The 14,936-nt window shown below is 43.2% G+C and overlaps 1 protein-coding gene across 4 annotated transcripts in view; it reads left to right on the top strand.

Annotated features, from left to right (window-relative positions):
- Nucleotides 1-14,936, top strand: part of AEBP2 (AE binding protein 2) — a 296,022-nt gene that overhangs the window by 80,789 nt on the left and 200,297 nt on the right. Inside the window, exon 9 of one of the 4 annotated variants that reach the window (XR_016037669.1) lies at nucleotides 184-344. The exons of 2 other annotated variants lie outside the window; for them this stretch is intronic. Coding sequence is in view for 1 of the 2 variants with exons in the window: in XM_055394701.2 (XP_055250676.1) it covers nucleotides 184-202 (19 nt within the window). In the remaining variant the exon portion in view is untranslated. Of the gene's footprint in view, nucleotides 1-183; nucleotides 5,123-14,936 lie in introns of those variants that run through there. One more of the 4 variants, XM_055394701.2, reaches the window with a different exon arrangement.

The raw sequence follows: 14,936 nt of genomic DNA, 5'->3' as shown, positions 1-14,936 counted from the left end.
TTTAAAAGTTCTGTCACATGCTCAGTCCTTATACTTCACTGAATCATCTAAGCCAAATTCTGTGCCAGATACCAAAATTCCAGCCACATTGTGTTTTTCACTTATCAAATAGCAAAAAACTTCAACAATTTTGAAGAATCTTAGACTTGTCTATCAGGAATCACGTAACCATTTCTTTTGCAGGGGAATCAGAGGAGTTTGATTTCCTCTTTTGCCTCCAACATCTAATGTTATATGAAAAACCTGGTAAAGATGGTGTTAGAGAACAAACTCCTGGATCTCAATTAACTAAAAAGTCAAGAATGAATGTGCTTGAAGACTTGTGAATTATTAGCCATTGCTTGGTAAGCTTTTGGTTTTGACAAGTGGGAGGGTGGAGGTGCTCACCAAAAGCATCTGCAAACCCAGTTCGTTATTTTGTATTAAAGTGTGCAGTCTGGCTTTGCACTGTCTTATCTGACACCGCCAGTAAGTTTGCTAATCAAGTTGGTACACTGTTATCTTCCACATCTCAAGACTTCCACATCTACTCATCACTGTATAGACCATTGAGGCCCAAGACTGCTGTAATATAAAAATGGAGTGCTGTCTCAATGGAGAAGCAAAACCAAACTGCTGATGAGCTGAAACCAAATTGTTAAATCAAACCATCGAAACCAAATTGTCAAACCAAACCGTCAGCCAGTTATTCTGTCTCTTACTGCAAAATCGTCTTAAAGCCAGTTGTCTGGTGAAACTGTTTGCATCAAACTTCTTATGACAGAATACGTAGATCCTGTCCTCTTGAGTGGGTGAACCTGTGCCCCTAGGCTGTGACCTTCGGGAGTGCTGCTGGGTTTCTTTCTCTTCCTAAATGGGGTAGGGTGCCTGGAGGAAGGAGAAGGAAATGGCAACCCACTCCAGTGTTCTTGCCTGGAGAGTCCCAGGGACGGGGGAGCCTGGTGGGCTGCCCGTCTGTGGGGTCACACAGAGTCGGACACGACTGAAGCGACTTAGCAGCAGCAGCAGCCTGGAGGAAGCTGGAGTTGGGAATTTCCCTCTTCCACCTGAAGATTCTCCCAGGTCAGTTAGACTCTGATAAAACTCCAGGAAGAGGACTTCTCTGGTGGTCCAGTGGTTAAGACTCTGGATATTTACTTCAGGGATCTCGGGTTCATGCCTCAGTTGGGGAACTAAGATGTCACATATGGCATGGCCAAAAAATAATAAATATCTGAAAACAGAAATTCCAGGAGGGTTAAGCTCTGGTGAAGTGGTTTCTTCTTTCAAGGGCCGGCCTTGTTAAGAATCACAGCATGCTTTGGGTGTATAGTTTGACCCTCTGTGTGTGTTTCACATCCTCAGATTCCACCAACTATGGGTCCAAAATATTTTGGAAGAAAAAAAATTACAGCAAGTTCCAAAAACAAGATGTGGACTTTCCATACTCGGGACAACTATTTACAGCATGTGCCTTGCATTTGCAGCTATTTATGCAGCCTTTATGCAGGCTTCCCTGGAGGCTCAGTGGTAAAGGATCCACCTGCTAATGCAGGAGACTGGTTTGATCCCTGGTTGGGGAAGATCCCCTGGAGAAGGAAATGGCAACCCACTCCAGTATTCTTGCCTGGAGAATGCCATGAAAGAGGAGCCTGGTAGGAGTCCATAGAGTTGCAAAAGAGTCAGATACGACTTAGCACACATGCATGCAGCCTTTACATTGTATTAGCTATTATAAGTAATCTAAAGATGATTTAATATGTAGAGGGGGATATGTGTACTTACATGCAAATTATAGAGTTTGGTAGCCGCAGGGTCCTGGGACAACTATATTTCAAAACTACTTTCCTGTGAAAAGCAGGAGAGGGCTTTTCTCTGTCTTCATTATGAGAATCTAGTAGAACTCTTGAAGGTAAAACTCAACAAAAATGTGACAGAGGCCCACTGAAACTGGGTCTCATTGGAGTTTATAGCTCAAACTTGTCCACACTGAGCATCTGGCAGCTTGCCAGTTCCGGTCTGGGTTTTCCTACCCCAGTATTGGTCTGTAGAGGCTTCTGCTTCAGTTGAGTTGTGATTTTTTTGTATCTGCCTGTCCCTCCAGTTTCAGGGGCAGTGGTTCACCCTGTGACCCCAGTTCTCTGCTGGATCTAAGAAGGGTTGTTTGACAGTCCAGATTTTTACTTGTTAGGACTGAATGACGACTTCAACTTCTCTACATGCTAGACCAGAAATGAATTTAATTCATTAGAAATGAATTTGTCGTCGTTACTCAGTCTCTTAAGTCTGACTCTTTGCAACCCCATGGACTATAGCCCACCAGGCTCCTCTGTCCACTATCTCCTGGAGTTTCTTTGCTCAACATTTCCATCGAGTCAGTGATGCCATCCAGTCATTTAATCATCTTCTGCCCCTTTCTCCTTTTGCCCTCAATCTTTCCCAGCATCCGGGTCTTTTCCAGTGAGTCAGCTTGTCACATTAGGTGGGCAAAGTATTGGAGCTTCATCATCAGTCCTTCCAATGAATAGTCAGGATTGGTTTCCTTTAGGATCGACCGGTTTGATCTTGCTTTGGCTTCATTACTATGAGAGTTACTATGAGAGTTGTGAACGTATAAGGATCAGGATTGTGTTTTCAGACTGTAATTTATATGATTCATATCATCTTACATTAAACTCCTCAGACAAAATCACATTTTCTTTTCATGATTTTTAAGTTTTCCCTCTACTGCGCTCCAAAATGGAAGAACCTGAAGGGAAAGGAGGGATCAAATGAGGATCGAAAAAATTCATCAATTCAGTGCTTGCTGAAGGGCCGAGATGTTAAACAGACACAGGGAGTTAGTGATGAGGCCATGAGAAAGGGAGGGTGCAGTTCAAGTCAGCACAGCCCGGGCAGTGCCCTGTTGTGGCGGTAATCTTTGAGCAGAGAGCTATCTGACAAGGAGTCAAGGCATGCGGGTGTGTGGGAAGAGGTGTTCTGGGCAGAAGGTTCCATGCAGAGGCCTGAGGAGGTAGGAGGCTTGGCCCAATTATGAATGAAAAGCCAGTCGGTGTAGCTGGAACCCAGTGGGTGACGCCTGGCATATCATGAAGGATAGGAATCAGCAAACTGTAGAAACAACAATTTTTTTTTTTTTAACTATGGGGGCTTTAAGGTCCAAGCAGCCATAGGTATTATATAGACCAATGGGCACCTGTGTTTCAGGAAAACTTTTTTTATAGGAGCAGGCACTGGACCAGATTTTGCACGTTGGCTGTACTTTGCTAACTTTCACCATAGGGTCTCATCGGCCATTGGAAAACACTTTGGGTTTTAGTCTACATATAATCATAGACATGGAGTGTTAGGAGCAGGCCAGTGAAGTGAGGGGATTAATCTTAATAGAATTACTGCTTGCTTCATGGGGAAAAGACATTTTCTCCAACCAAGAATGAAGCAGGGAAAGCAACTGGGGGTTTTGTGTGAGTTGAGATGGTGGCTTGAACTGAAGCAGTGGCAGCAGTGGCATTGTTAAGAAGGGGTGTTAGATGAAGAGTGAGAGAGTGTGTGTGTAGAGGCTTCCAAGGATGACTGACTCTAAGACTATCTGAGCAACTTAATGAAAAGATAGGTTCAAGAAGACTTCACCAGGATGGGATTTTGTGGAGAAACCAAGTGTGGTTAAGTTTGAGATACCTGTTAGACATCCAGGTGCCAGGATTGAACAGGCAGTTGGATGTATTCCACTCATCTCTTCCAGGGAGAGGAGAAGGTGTGCAAATCATCTGGGAGAGTGAATGGAATAAGGAAATGTAAGAGAAATACTAGACAGCCCTGAAATAGCACAAGGCCTGTCCTCGTACATTTGTAGCGAGAGTAGATGCCATTACCATGTACGTCCTCCTCCAGCCACGATGAGCTGTGTGGGTGCGGGTGTGGAGTTACTGGAGGGTTGGATTGAACTCAAACTTGGATTTTGTTAAGCAGGTAGAATGAAGGGAGTGAGTCCTAGGAAAGTACGTGGTCTGGACTCCAGTTGGGGTAGGGAGTGAAAAATGAATAGGTCATAGGTCCTGGTGGAGTTAAGGAATTGTTGGACTCACTGTTACTGGAGGAAGTGAAATAGAAAAGCAGGCGTTTGGTCAGATTTTGCTCTTGATGCATTAATTGCTACCACGGAGATCCAGCACACGGCCATGAGAGTCAGTGATGGGTATGAATGAGGATGTGATAATTGGATGTCAGGAAGTCCAGTAACTGCGAGGCTGGAGTGAGCCATTATCATGTGCATTTTGGAGTCAGAATGATGATCACAGTCGTCAAGGAGACCAAGGCAGTAAGCTTGGAAGCCAGTGAGACTTTAGTGAACACGAATGATGACAAGTGAGCCGGACGGTGGTTGCTAATTGCTGATGTTAATCAGCTCTGTGACTTCTGGCCAGTCAGTTAACCTCTTAGGTATCTGTTCCCCTCTGTTTGTACTAGTGTAATACAGCAAGTGAGGGGAGACTAAGGGCACATCATGAAGGACAAGGATCGGCCAACTTCTTTTCTATAAAAATAGTATTTTTTTTAATGTTGAGGACATCATGGTCTCTGTTACAACTTCTAGTAGAAGCATTTTTATAAACATGAAAACCTCAATTATCATAGATGTTGGAAGAAGCAAGAAAGGGCTGGAAAGGTAAAGAATGGAATTTCCCTTTTGATGCAGTGATGTCTTTGAGCATTATTTCCTTCAAGCATCAGTTCATGAATTCATTGATCCAGAGTGTTTGTCAGTGATACAACCACACATTTGTCACCAAAATCTAAAAGTCAAAATACTTTTCAGTGATTAGAACTGACTTTTTACCTCATGTCTCTATTTCTCAGTCTCTACCATAATGTTTTACATGTTACAGTGTCTTTAATAAATTGTTACTGAATGAAGATAAAGTGAAGTGAAGTGAAGTCGCTCAGTCGTGTCTGACTCTGCGACCCCGTGGACTGTAGCCTACCAGGCTTCTCCGTCCATGGGATTCTCCAGGCAAGAATACTGGAGTGGGTTGCCATTTCCTTCTCCAGGGGATCTTCCTGACCCAGGGATCGAACCCGGGTCTCCTGCATTGGAGGCAGACGCTTTAACCTCTGAGCCACCAGGGAAGCCCACTTCCTAAAATTAACAATTTTAAAGAAGCAGTTTTTACCCTGTATGCCAGTGCAGCATGATGAAAAACTAGAAAGTAGTGGTTATATTCGGAGAAGGCAATGGCAAGCCACTCCAGTACTCTTGCCTAGAAAATCCCATGGATGGAGGAGCCTGGTAGGCTGCAGTCTGCAATAGCAATAGTAATAGCAATATTTTGCTTAACATTTAAGACATTTACTAGTTTTTGTATGTAAATAATTTTAAAGGGTATAAAGTCTATTAACAAGGATTCTGAAATATGTAGTATTGAACAACCAGTGTGTCTCAGTAGCCAAAGTATGTTTATGTTGAGATAGGAGTTATTTAAAGCTTAATTAGGTCAGAAGGAAGCAGGAAAATGAACCTATTTCCAGTAAGGTTTGCAATTTGATTTTTACTTTCTCAAGGATGTCATAGTGTCAGATAAGGATATTCTTTCCTTTAAGCAGTTCCTAAAAAGTCATCTGTGGAGGAATAGTCTACGTTGAGGTGCTGACCAGTGATGCATTTATGGATTTAGGTATCTATTTACTTATTTGTACTTTCATAGCACTTACGTTCACAGCACTTACTATGTGCTACGTAAAGCTAGTTGCATATGTGTGTGTACTTAGTCGCTCAGTCGTGTCCGACTCATGGCGACCCTGTGGACTGAAGCCCACCAGTCTCCTCTGTCCAGGGGATTCTTCAAGGAGGACTCCTGGAGTGGGTTGCCATGTCCTTCTCCAGGGGATCTTCCCGACTCAGAGATCGAACCCGTGTCTGTTAAGTCTCCTGCATTGGCAGGCGAATTTTTTTACCACTGTGCCACCTCAGAAGTCCGTAAAGCTAATTGCTGTTCAATCACGCAGTCATGTCCAACTGTTTGTGACGCCGTAGACTGTAGCATGCCAGGCCTCCATGTCATTCAACATCTCCTGAAGTTTGCCCAAGTTCATGGTCATTGCATCAGTGATGCCATCCAGCCATCTCATCCTCTGACACCCTCTTCTACCCTCGATCTTTCCCAGCATCAGGGACTTTTCCAACGTGTTGGCTCTTCTCATCAGATGATCAAAATACTGGAGCTTCAGTTTCAGCATCAGTCCTTGCAGTGAGTATTCAGGGTTGATTTCCCTTAAGATTGACTGGTTTGATCTCCGTGCTGTCCAAGGGACTTTCAGGAGTCTCCTCTAGCACCACAGTTTGAAGGCGTTCTGCCTTCTTTAAGATCCAGCTGTCAAAACTGTACGTGACAACTGGGACGACCATGGCCTTGGGGACCTTTGTTGGCAGAGTACACACTGTCTAGGTTTATCATAGCTTTCCTGCCAAGAAGCTGTCGTCTCCTGATTTCACGGCTGCAGTCACCATCCGCCATGATTTTGGAGCCCAAGAAAAGGAAATCTGTCACTACTTTCACCTTCTCCCCTTCCATTTGCCATGATGTAATAGGGGCAGGTGCCTTGGTCATAGCTTTTTTTTAGTATTTAGTCTTAAGCCGGCTCTTTCATTCTCCTCCTTCACCCTCATCAAGAGGCTCTGTAGTTCTTCCTCTTTGCTTTCTGCCATTAGAGTGTTATCATCTGAATATCTGAGGTTGTTGATGTTTCGCCTACCTGTCTCGATTCCAGCTTGTAACTCATCCAGCCCAGCATTTCTCATGATGTGCTCAGTGTATAGGTTAAACAGACAGGGTGACTGCAAACAGCCCTGTCGTATTCCTTTCTCAACCTTGGACCAATCAGTTGTTCCATACAGGGTTCTATCTGTTGCTTCTTGACTCACAGGTTTCTCAGGAGACAGGTAAGATGGTCTGGTATTCCCATCTCTCTTAAGGGTTTTCCACAGTTTGTCATGATACATACAGTCAAAGGCTTTAGCATAGTTGATGGAACAGAGATGTTTTTCTGAAATTCCCTTGCTTTCTCTAAAATCCAGCGAATGTTGGCAATTTGATCTCTAGTTCCTCTTCCTTTTCTAAACCGAGCTTGGACATCTGGAAGTTCTTGGTTTGCATAATGCTGAACCTTAGCATGCAAGATTTTAAGCATGACCTTACTATCATGGGAGATGAGTACAATTGCCTGATGGTTAGCACACTCTTTGGTACTACCCTTCTTGGAAACTGAGATGAGGATTGACCTTTTCCAGTCCTGTGGCCACTGCTGGGTCTTCCAGATTTGCTGGCATAATGAATGCAAAACCGTGATGGTGTCATCTCTAAAGGATTCAAATAGTTCTGCTGGAATTTCGAATAGTTCTGCTGGAATTTCATCTTATCCTCTAGCTTTATTAACTGCAGTGCTTCTTAATGCCCAATTGACTTCGCACTCCAGAATGTCTGGCCCTGGGAGACTAAAGCTAGTTAAGCACTTAGAAGCTCAATAAATATCTTGAATCTTAGCATATGGATTACATGGGGATTCTCTGCTCTCTTGTCCTTTCTAGGTGAGTATCTGGCTCATGGAGAGAAGCCCTATTGGACTTACTTCTGTTCTTCCAGCACTCCCTGCCATCTGCTTTTGTGTCTGTAACCATGCTGTTCCTTCTTCCTGGGACATTCTCTATACATTTCCTCCTGGTTACCTGGCCTTGATCATACATCCATCCTTCTCATCTTTGCTTGAGCACCACTTCCTCAGCACAGCCTTCTTTGCTGCCCTTCTCTTGGTGAGACTGCCTTGTGTTGGGATCAGCGCCAAAATGCTGATTATATTTGTGTCCACCTTTGTATGAGTGTTCCAGTCTTCTTTGCTGGAGTGGAAGTCCCACGGAGCCAAGAGCTTTATTTCTCTTGTCTTCCCCACTCTCGTTCTGGTGTTTATGTCCTCTGGCACCTAATGGGCACACAACAAACTAGAGTTGCAAAAAACGTTATTGGCAGGTGTATTCTTGGCTTTTGTTATTGGAGACATTAAAAACTCAGTTTCTAGTTGCCATGGATAATGGTGGATATTTCCTGACTCCCAAGACAAAGCTGGAGAGAAGTATGGTGCAGCTCATCAGGGAAAGTGTGGGCTGCAGTTTGATTCTGAGCTCATGGCATGTGATCAGTTCATTGATGAGGTATTTGGTGCTGAACCCCTTGATTGATGGGCTTCCCTGGTGGCTCAAACAGTAAAGAATCTGCCTGCAATGCAAGAGACCCTGGTTCATTCCCTGGGTTGGGAAGATTCCCTGGAGAAAGGAAATGGTTACCCAATCCAGTATTCTTGCCAGGAAAATCCCCATGGAGTCACAAGAGTCGGACACGACTGAGCAACTAACACACTTTTCACTTTCCTGGGTCACTTGAGCAAGGATGATAGTACTGTTGAGAATCCAGTATTAGCTACTCTGGTGGGAAAAACTGGTTGTGTCCAATTGGTGTTTAGTTTTTATTTGGATAGAAGATATTTTGGTGTTATGTGAGTATCTAAAGAACTGGTCTAGTCCTAGATAATGGAATTGCTAAATAAAATGTTAGGCTTCTCTGTCTGCACCAGTTATAGTAAGTAGAATGATATTCCCATTTTACTCGCAATCTTTTTGTAGAGGAGTAAAATTAATTTCAAAATAGAAATCTGAAAAATTTCCCAGGAGCTGCGTGTCTGTTTTTTTACATCACATCTTTGGTTTGACCTCAGAAGCCCAGTGATGACTTCAGGTGAAAAAAAGCAAAGACTGAAAAAGAAGAAAGCAAAGACTGTTTCCTTATTACCGCCCCTCCCCAAAAGAAAAAATTACAAAATATGGACATACTTAGGTGAAGCCTTGATGTTTGAGGTAAATGTATTAATAATTCAAGTATTTCTAAAGCTAGGAGATTGGGATGCCCACATGTAGCTTTGCTTAGGATCATTATATGTTCTGTGAGCTTGCTTTCTATTTGAGAGGAAAAACTTGCCCTTTGAAGAAATGTGGCACGCACACTCTTAATAGAACATGAAAGAGAAGGTTCTTCATGCCAAGAAATCCCTCACGTGGGATGGAATCTTTCAACAAATCTGGTGACAAGCTTTTTCTGAAAGCTTGAAAGAAGGAGGAAATAATCTTTTGTGTTAAAAAAAAAAAAGTTGTTTATTTTTGGCTGTGCCGGGGCTTCATTGCTGTGCAGGCTTTTCTCTGGTTGCGATGATCACGGGCTACTCTCTAGTTGCGGCGTCTCATCGTGGTGGCTTCTCTTGCAGAGCGCGGGCTCTAGAGCATGTGGGCTTCAGTCGTTGTGGCTCTCCGGCTGTAGAGGACAGGCTCAGTAGTTGTGACCCACGGGCTTAGCTGCTCCAAGGCATGTGGGATCTTCCTGTATCAGGGATTGAACCCGTGTCTCCTGCATTGGCAGGCGAGTTCTTTCCCACTGAGGCGCAGAGGAAGCGCAGGGTGAAATAACTTGTCTTCATGGCCATTCCCCTCAGCCTTTCTCATTCGGAGTGTGTGAAGCCTGCCTGAAAACTCAGACTCTGCGCCGGCAGCCCCTGTTGTACAGACAGACAGTGTGCAAAGCCTGCTTCTCTGGACAACTTTTCCAGTTTCCAGGTGGCAGTGACAATGTTTAGATCTACAGCAAGATCTCGATCTGCTCTAAGACACAGCGCGATTCAAAACACGAGATGTCAGGACCAGCCTTTCAGGGTCACGTTCAAATTCAGAACGGTGAGTGTCAGCAGTTCAGCAACAAGGGAAATGAACTCCTTTGCAGGTTTGGGGGATTTTGTTGTTTTCCCTCTAACCAAGGACTGAGCTATTTTTCCTTTACCACATTGGGCTCCATACCTTTTCCTCCATACCTTGCTTCCCTGGTGGCTCAGTGATAAAGAACCTGCCTGCAATGCAGGAGACCCAGGTTTGATTGCTGGGTGGGGAAGATCCCCTAGAGGAGGAAATGGCAGCCCACTCCAGTATTCTTGCCTTGAGAATTCCATGGACAGAGGAGCCTGGTGGGCTATAGTCCAAAGGATGGCAAAGAGCTGGACATGACTGAGTGACTAACACTTTCACTTTCTGTCACATTTTCCTGAAGCAGCAGCCCCGTTTACAAGTTCCATTTTGCTTAGGGTATCAATATCTTGATGCTGCTGGGAGCTTTCCCCCTTCAATCCCCAAGTCTCAGTAAAAGTCCACCCACCTTCATATTTGCAAGTTTTTCCCATGCTGTTAACATTCCTCTTTAAAATGGAAACACACTCTTTCCAGCTCCACCCTGCTTGCTTGACCCTCTGTATCACTGATGATTTGTAGAAATCAAATAGGCATTGCTGCCTCTGCATTCTTTTCCCAATTTGAGTCTTTCCTCTTTTTGGAGAGATGGCTGCATGCTGTTAGTGAGGGCCCTATGACCTCAGCCTTTGGCAAGAATTCAACAAATGCAAGACCTCAGCCATGAAATTTAATCAGATCAAACTTTGGAACAGCATCCAAAACACAGTATCAGAGCTTCTATCATCCCAAGTAAGGACCCAAATAACCCCTGAAAGCTATGTCTCTCGGGGACACAAATGTAATAAAACACATGAGGATATTACTACTTTTTTTCTTTTTAATCAGTAATATCCTAGTGTGAAAAAAGATAATTCTTTCCTTCATATTGGAAGTGGTAGCCATCATAAGTATCCCCGCTGTTTTTTCCCGCTCTCAATAGATGCATTTTTTGTTTGTTTTTATTTGCTTTTGTTATAAAAATCAGAATTTAGCTCTCTACCCAAATACGTGAGAATTATTTTTAAAATGTATGACAAATCTCAGATGGGTCTAGGGTAAAGAATGTATACTTTGTTGAGATATGAAAGGCAATCTCTTGAGAGCATTTTGTGGGAACCATGCTATTTAAATATTTCTATGCTTTCCCAAACCACTCTTGGCTTCCTGCCCTGGGGAGTGAAGCCTCATCGCAGAAGGGCAGGGGAGAAACTCTGGATTAGAAATCGAGAGATGTAAAAGCTGACCTCAATACCTACTGCAAATTTGTTTTGTCTTCCTGGGCAAATCTTTTCCTTTCTCTTTACCCTGTGGTGAACTGATCAGTATGATGATATGGTTAAAACTGAGCCTGCTTAAATCAGTTTAAACTTGATTTAATTTTATTGTTCTTTTTTCCACTGCAGTGTCCTCTTATCAAATTGTAAACTTACATAAACTCTAGTACATCATTTAGATAAAAGATAATACATGAATTCTAAGTTAATCTTCATTATCTTCATTAGAGAGTTAAGCCATGAAAACAGACTGTTTGAGCCTTTATAAACAGTTGAAATGGGAGTCATATTAATTTCCTAAGGCTGCTGTAACAAATTACCACAAACTGCTGGTATCTTTTTTAAAAAAATATTTATTTATTGGGCTGCATCTGGTCTTAGCTGCAACTTGCAGAATCTTCCCTGTGGCATAAAAGCTCTAGAAACGTGGGCTTGTTAGTTGCAGCCGGGGTCTTACTTGCTCTGAGGCATGTGGGATCTTCGTTCCCTGACCAGGGATCAAACCTCTGTCCCCTGCATTGTAAGGTGGATTCTTTACTACTGAAGTCCCAGACTTACAGTTTTAAACAATGGAAATTTTATTACCTCACAGTTCTGGAGGCTGAAGTCTAAAATCAAGGTATGGTCAGGGCTAGGCTCCTAGCGAAGTCTGGGGAAGGATGCGCTCTTGCCTCTTCCAACTTCTGGCCACCCCAGGCATCCCTCAACTCCCAGCAACATAATTCCAATTTCTGGTCATCTTCCCATGGCCGTCCTTCCTCTGTTTGTGTCTCTGTGTCTTTACACGGAGAACTCTTTCTGTGTCTGTTTTCTAAGAACATCAGTTACTGGGTTGAGAGAAAGTGTTAGTCACTAAGTCATGTCCGACTCTCTGCAACCCCATAGACTGTAGCCCACCAGGCTCCTCTATCCATGGAATTCTCTAGCCAAGAATACTGGAGTGGGTAGTCAGTCCCTTCTCCAGGGTATCTGCCTGACCCAGGGATCCAACCTGAGTCCCCTGCTTTGCAGGCAGATTCTTTACCATCTGAGCCAACAGGGGAGCCCACATTGGGTTGAGGGCCCATTCCAACTGAACCTGACCTCACCTTAATTATATCTGCAAAGACCCTATTTTTTTTTAATATAAAAACCCTATATTCAAATGAGGTCACATTAACAGGAACTGGGGTTTAGGATTTCAGCCTATCATATGGGTGCATCAATTCAACAGTAATAAGAGTGACAGATGACATTTGCAGGATCACCAGATGGTCAACACCGAAATCAGATTGATTATATTCTTTGCAGCCAAAGATGGATGGAGAAGCTGTATACAGTTAGTAAAAACAAGACCAGGAGCTGACTGTGGCTCAGATCATGAACTCCTTATTGCCAAATTCAGACTTAAATTGAAGAAAGTAGGGAAAACCACTAGACCATTCAGATATGACCTCAATCAAATCCCTTATGATTATACAGTGGAAGTAAGAAATAGATTTAAGGGACTAGATCTGATAGATAGAGTGCCTGATGAACTCTGGACGGAGGTTCGTGACATTGTACAGAAGACAGGGACCAAGACCATCCCCATGGAAAAGAAATGCAAAAAAGCAAAATGACTGTCTGAGGAGGCCTTACAAATAGCTGTGAAAAGAAGAGAAGCAAAAAGCAAAGGAGAAAAGGAAAGAAATAAGCATCTGAATACAGAGTTCCAAAGAATATCAAGGAGAGATAAGAAAGCCTTCCTCAGTGATCAATGCAAAGAAATAGAGGAAAACAACAGAATAGGAAAGACAAGAGATCTCTTCAAGAAAATCAGAGATACCAAGGGAATATTTCATGCAAAGATGGGCTAAATAAAGGACAGAAATGGTATAGACCTGACAGAAGCAGAAGATGTTAAGAAGAGATGGCAGGAAAACACAGAAGAACTGTACAAAAAAGATCTTAACGACCAAGATAATCATGATGGCATGATCACTCACCTGGAGCCAGACATCTTGGAATGTGAAGTCAAGTGGGCCTTAGAAAGCATCACTACGAACAAAGCTAGTGGAGGTGATGGAATTCCAGTTGAGCTATTTCAAATCCTGAAAGATGATGCTGTGAAAGTGCTGCACTCAATATGCCAGCAAATTTGGAAAACTCAGCAGTGGCCACAGGACTGGAAGAGGTCAGTCTTCATTCCAATCCCAAAGAAAGGCAGTGCCAAAGAATGCTCAAACTACCGCACAATTGCACTTATCTCACACACTAGTAAAGTCATGCTCAAAATTCTCCAAGCCAGGCTTCAGCAATATGTGAACCGTGAACTCCCAGATGTTCAAGCAGGTTTTAGAAAAGGCAGAGGAACCAGAGATCAAATTGCCAACATCCGCTGGATCATGGAGAAAGCAAGAGAGTTCCAGAAACACATCTATTTCTGCTTCATTGACTATGCCAAAGCCTTTGACTGTGTGGATCACAATAAACTGTGGAAAAGTCTGAAAGAGATGGGAATCCCAGACCACCTACCTGCCTCTTGAGAAACCTGTATGCAGGTCAGGAAGCAACAGTCAGAACTGGACATGGAACAACAGACTGGTTCCAAATAGGAAAAGGAGTACGTCAAGGCTGTATATTGTCACCTTGCTTATTTAACTTCTATGCAGAGTACATCATGAGGAACGCTGGGCTGGAAGAAGCACAAGCTGGAATCAAGATTGCTGGGAGAAATATCAATAACCTCAGATATTCAGATGACACTACCCTTATGGCAGAAAGTGAAGAGGAACTCAAAAGCCTCTTGATGAAAGTGAAAGAGGAGAGTGAAAAGTTTGTCTTGAAGCTCAACATTCAGAAAACAAAGATCATGGCATCTGGTCCCATCACTTCATGGGAAATAGATGGAAAAACAGTGGAAACAGTGTCAGACTTTATTTTTTGGGGCTTCAAAATCACTGCAGATGCTGATTGTAGCCATGAAATTAAAAGACGCTTACTCCTTGGAAGGAAAGTTATGACCAACCTTGATAGTATATATAAAAAGCAGAGACATTACTTTGCCAACAAAGGTCCGTCTAGTCAAGGCTATGGTTTTTCCCGTGGTCATGTATGGATGTGAGAGTTGGACTGTGAAGAAAGCTGATCGCCGAAGAATCGATGCTTTTGAACTGTGGTGTTGGAGAAGACTCTTGAGAATCCCTTGTACTGCAAGGAGATCCAACCAGTCCATTCTAAAGGAGATCAATCCTGGGTGTTCATTGGTAGGACTGATGCTAAAGCTGAAACTGCAATACCTTGGCCACCTCATGCGATGAGTTGACTCACTGGAAAAGACTCTGATGCTGGGAAGGATTGGGAGCGGGAGGAGAAGGGGATGACAGAGAATGAGATGGCTGGATGGCATCACCGACTCTGTGGACTTGAGTTTGAGTGAACTCCGGGAGTTGGTGGTGGACAGGGAGGCCTGGTGTGCTGTGATTCATGGGGTCGCAAAGAGGTGGACACGACTGAGCAACTGAACTGAACTGAACTGATTAACACTAGTAACCAGTTCACTTCTGTGTTTTTTGGTAATACCATATGGAGAAAAGTACTAATCAGTAAATATAAATGATGGTCTTTTTTATTTTAAATGTAAACATGTCGTTTTGCAGTCTCAATCTTGATCCCTTCAGTTAAACTGATCCCAAGGTCTGAAAGAGCCACATGGGGAAATGTATGCATCAACATTAAATTACTGACAATTGCTTGAATAACACTCACCTTCCTTATTGGAGAGGGCTCCCTTTTTTAAAGGAGTTGATAAATGGACTCTGGAGAAAGCTTTTTAAAACATTATATTTGGCTGACATTGTGTTTTCCAATGTCATCATACCCCGAGTTTAATGCACCGTTTGAAAACATCT

This window comes from Moschus berezovskii, chromosome 6, assembly GCF_049115385.1.
Source record: "Moschus berezovskii isolate FMDL1 chromosome 6, NW_MosBer_1.0, whole genome shotgun sequence".
Classification (NCBI taxonomy): domain Eukaryota; kingdom Metazoa; phylum Chordata; class Mammalia; order Artiodactyla; family Moschidae; genus Moschus; species Moschus berezovskii.
Note: the sequence above shows the minus strand (reverse complement) of the source record. Positions and strands in the feature narration are given on the sequence as shown.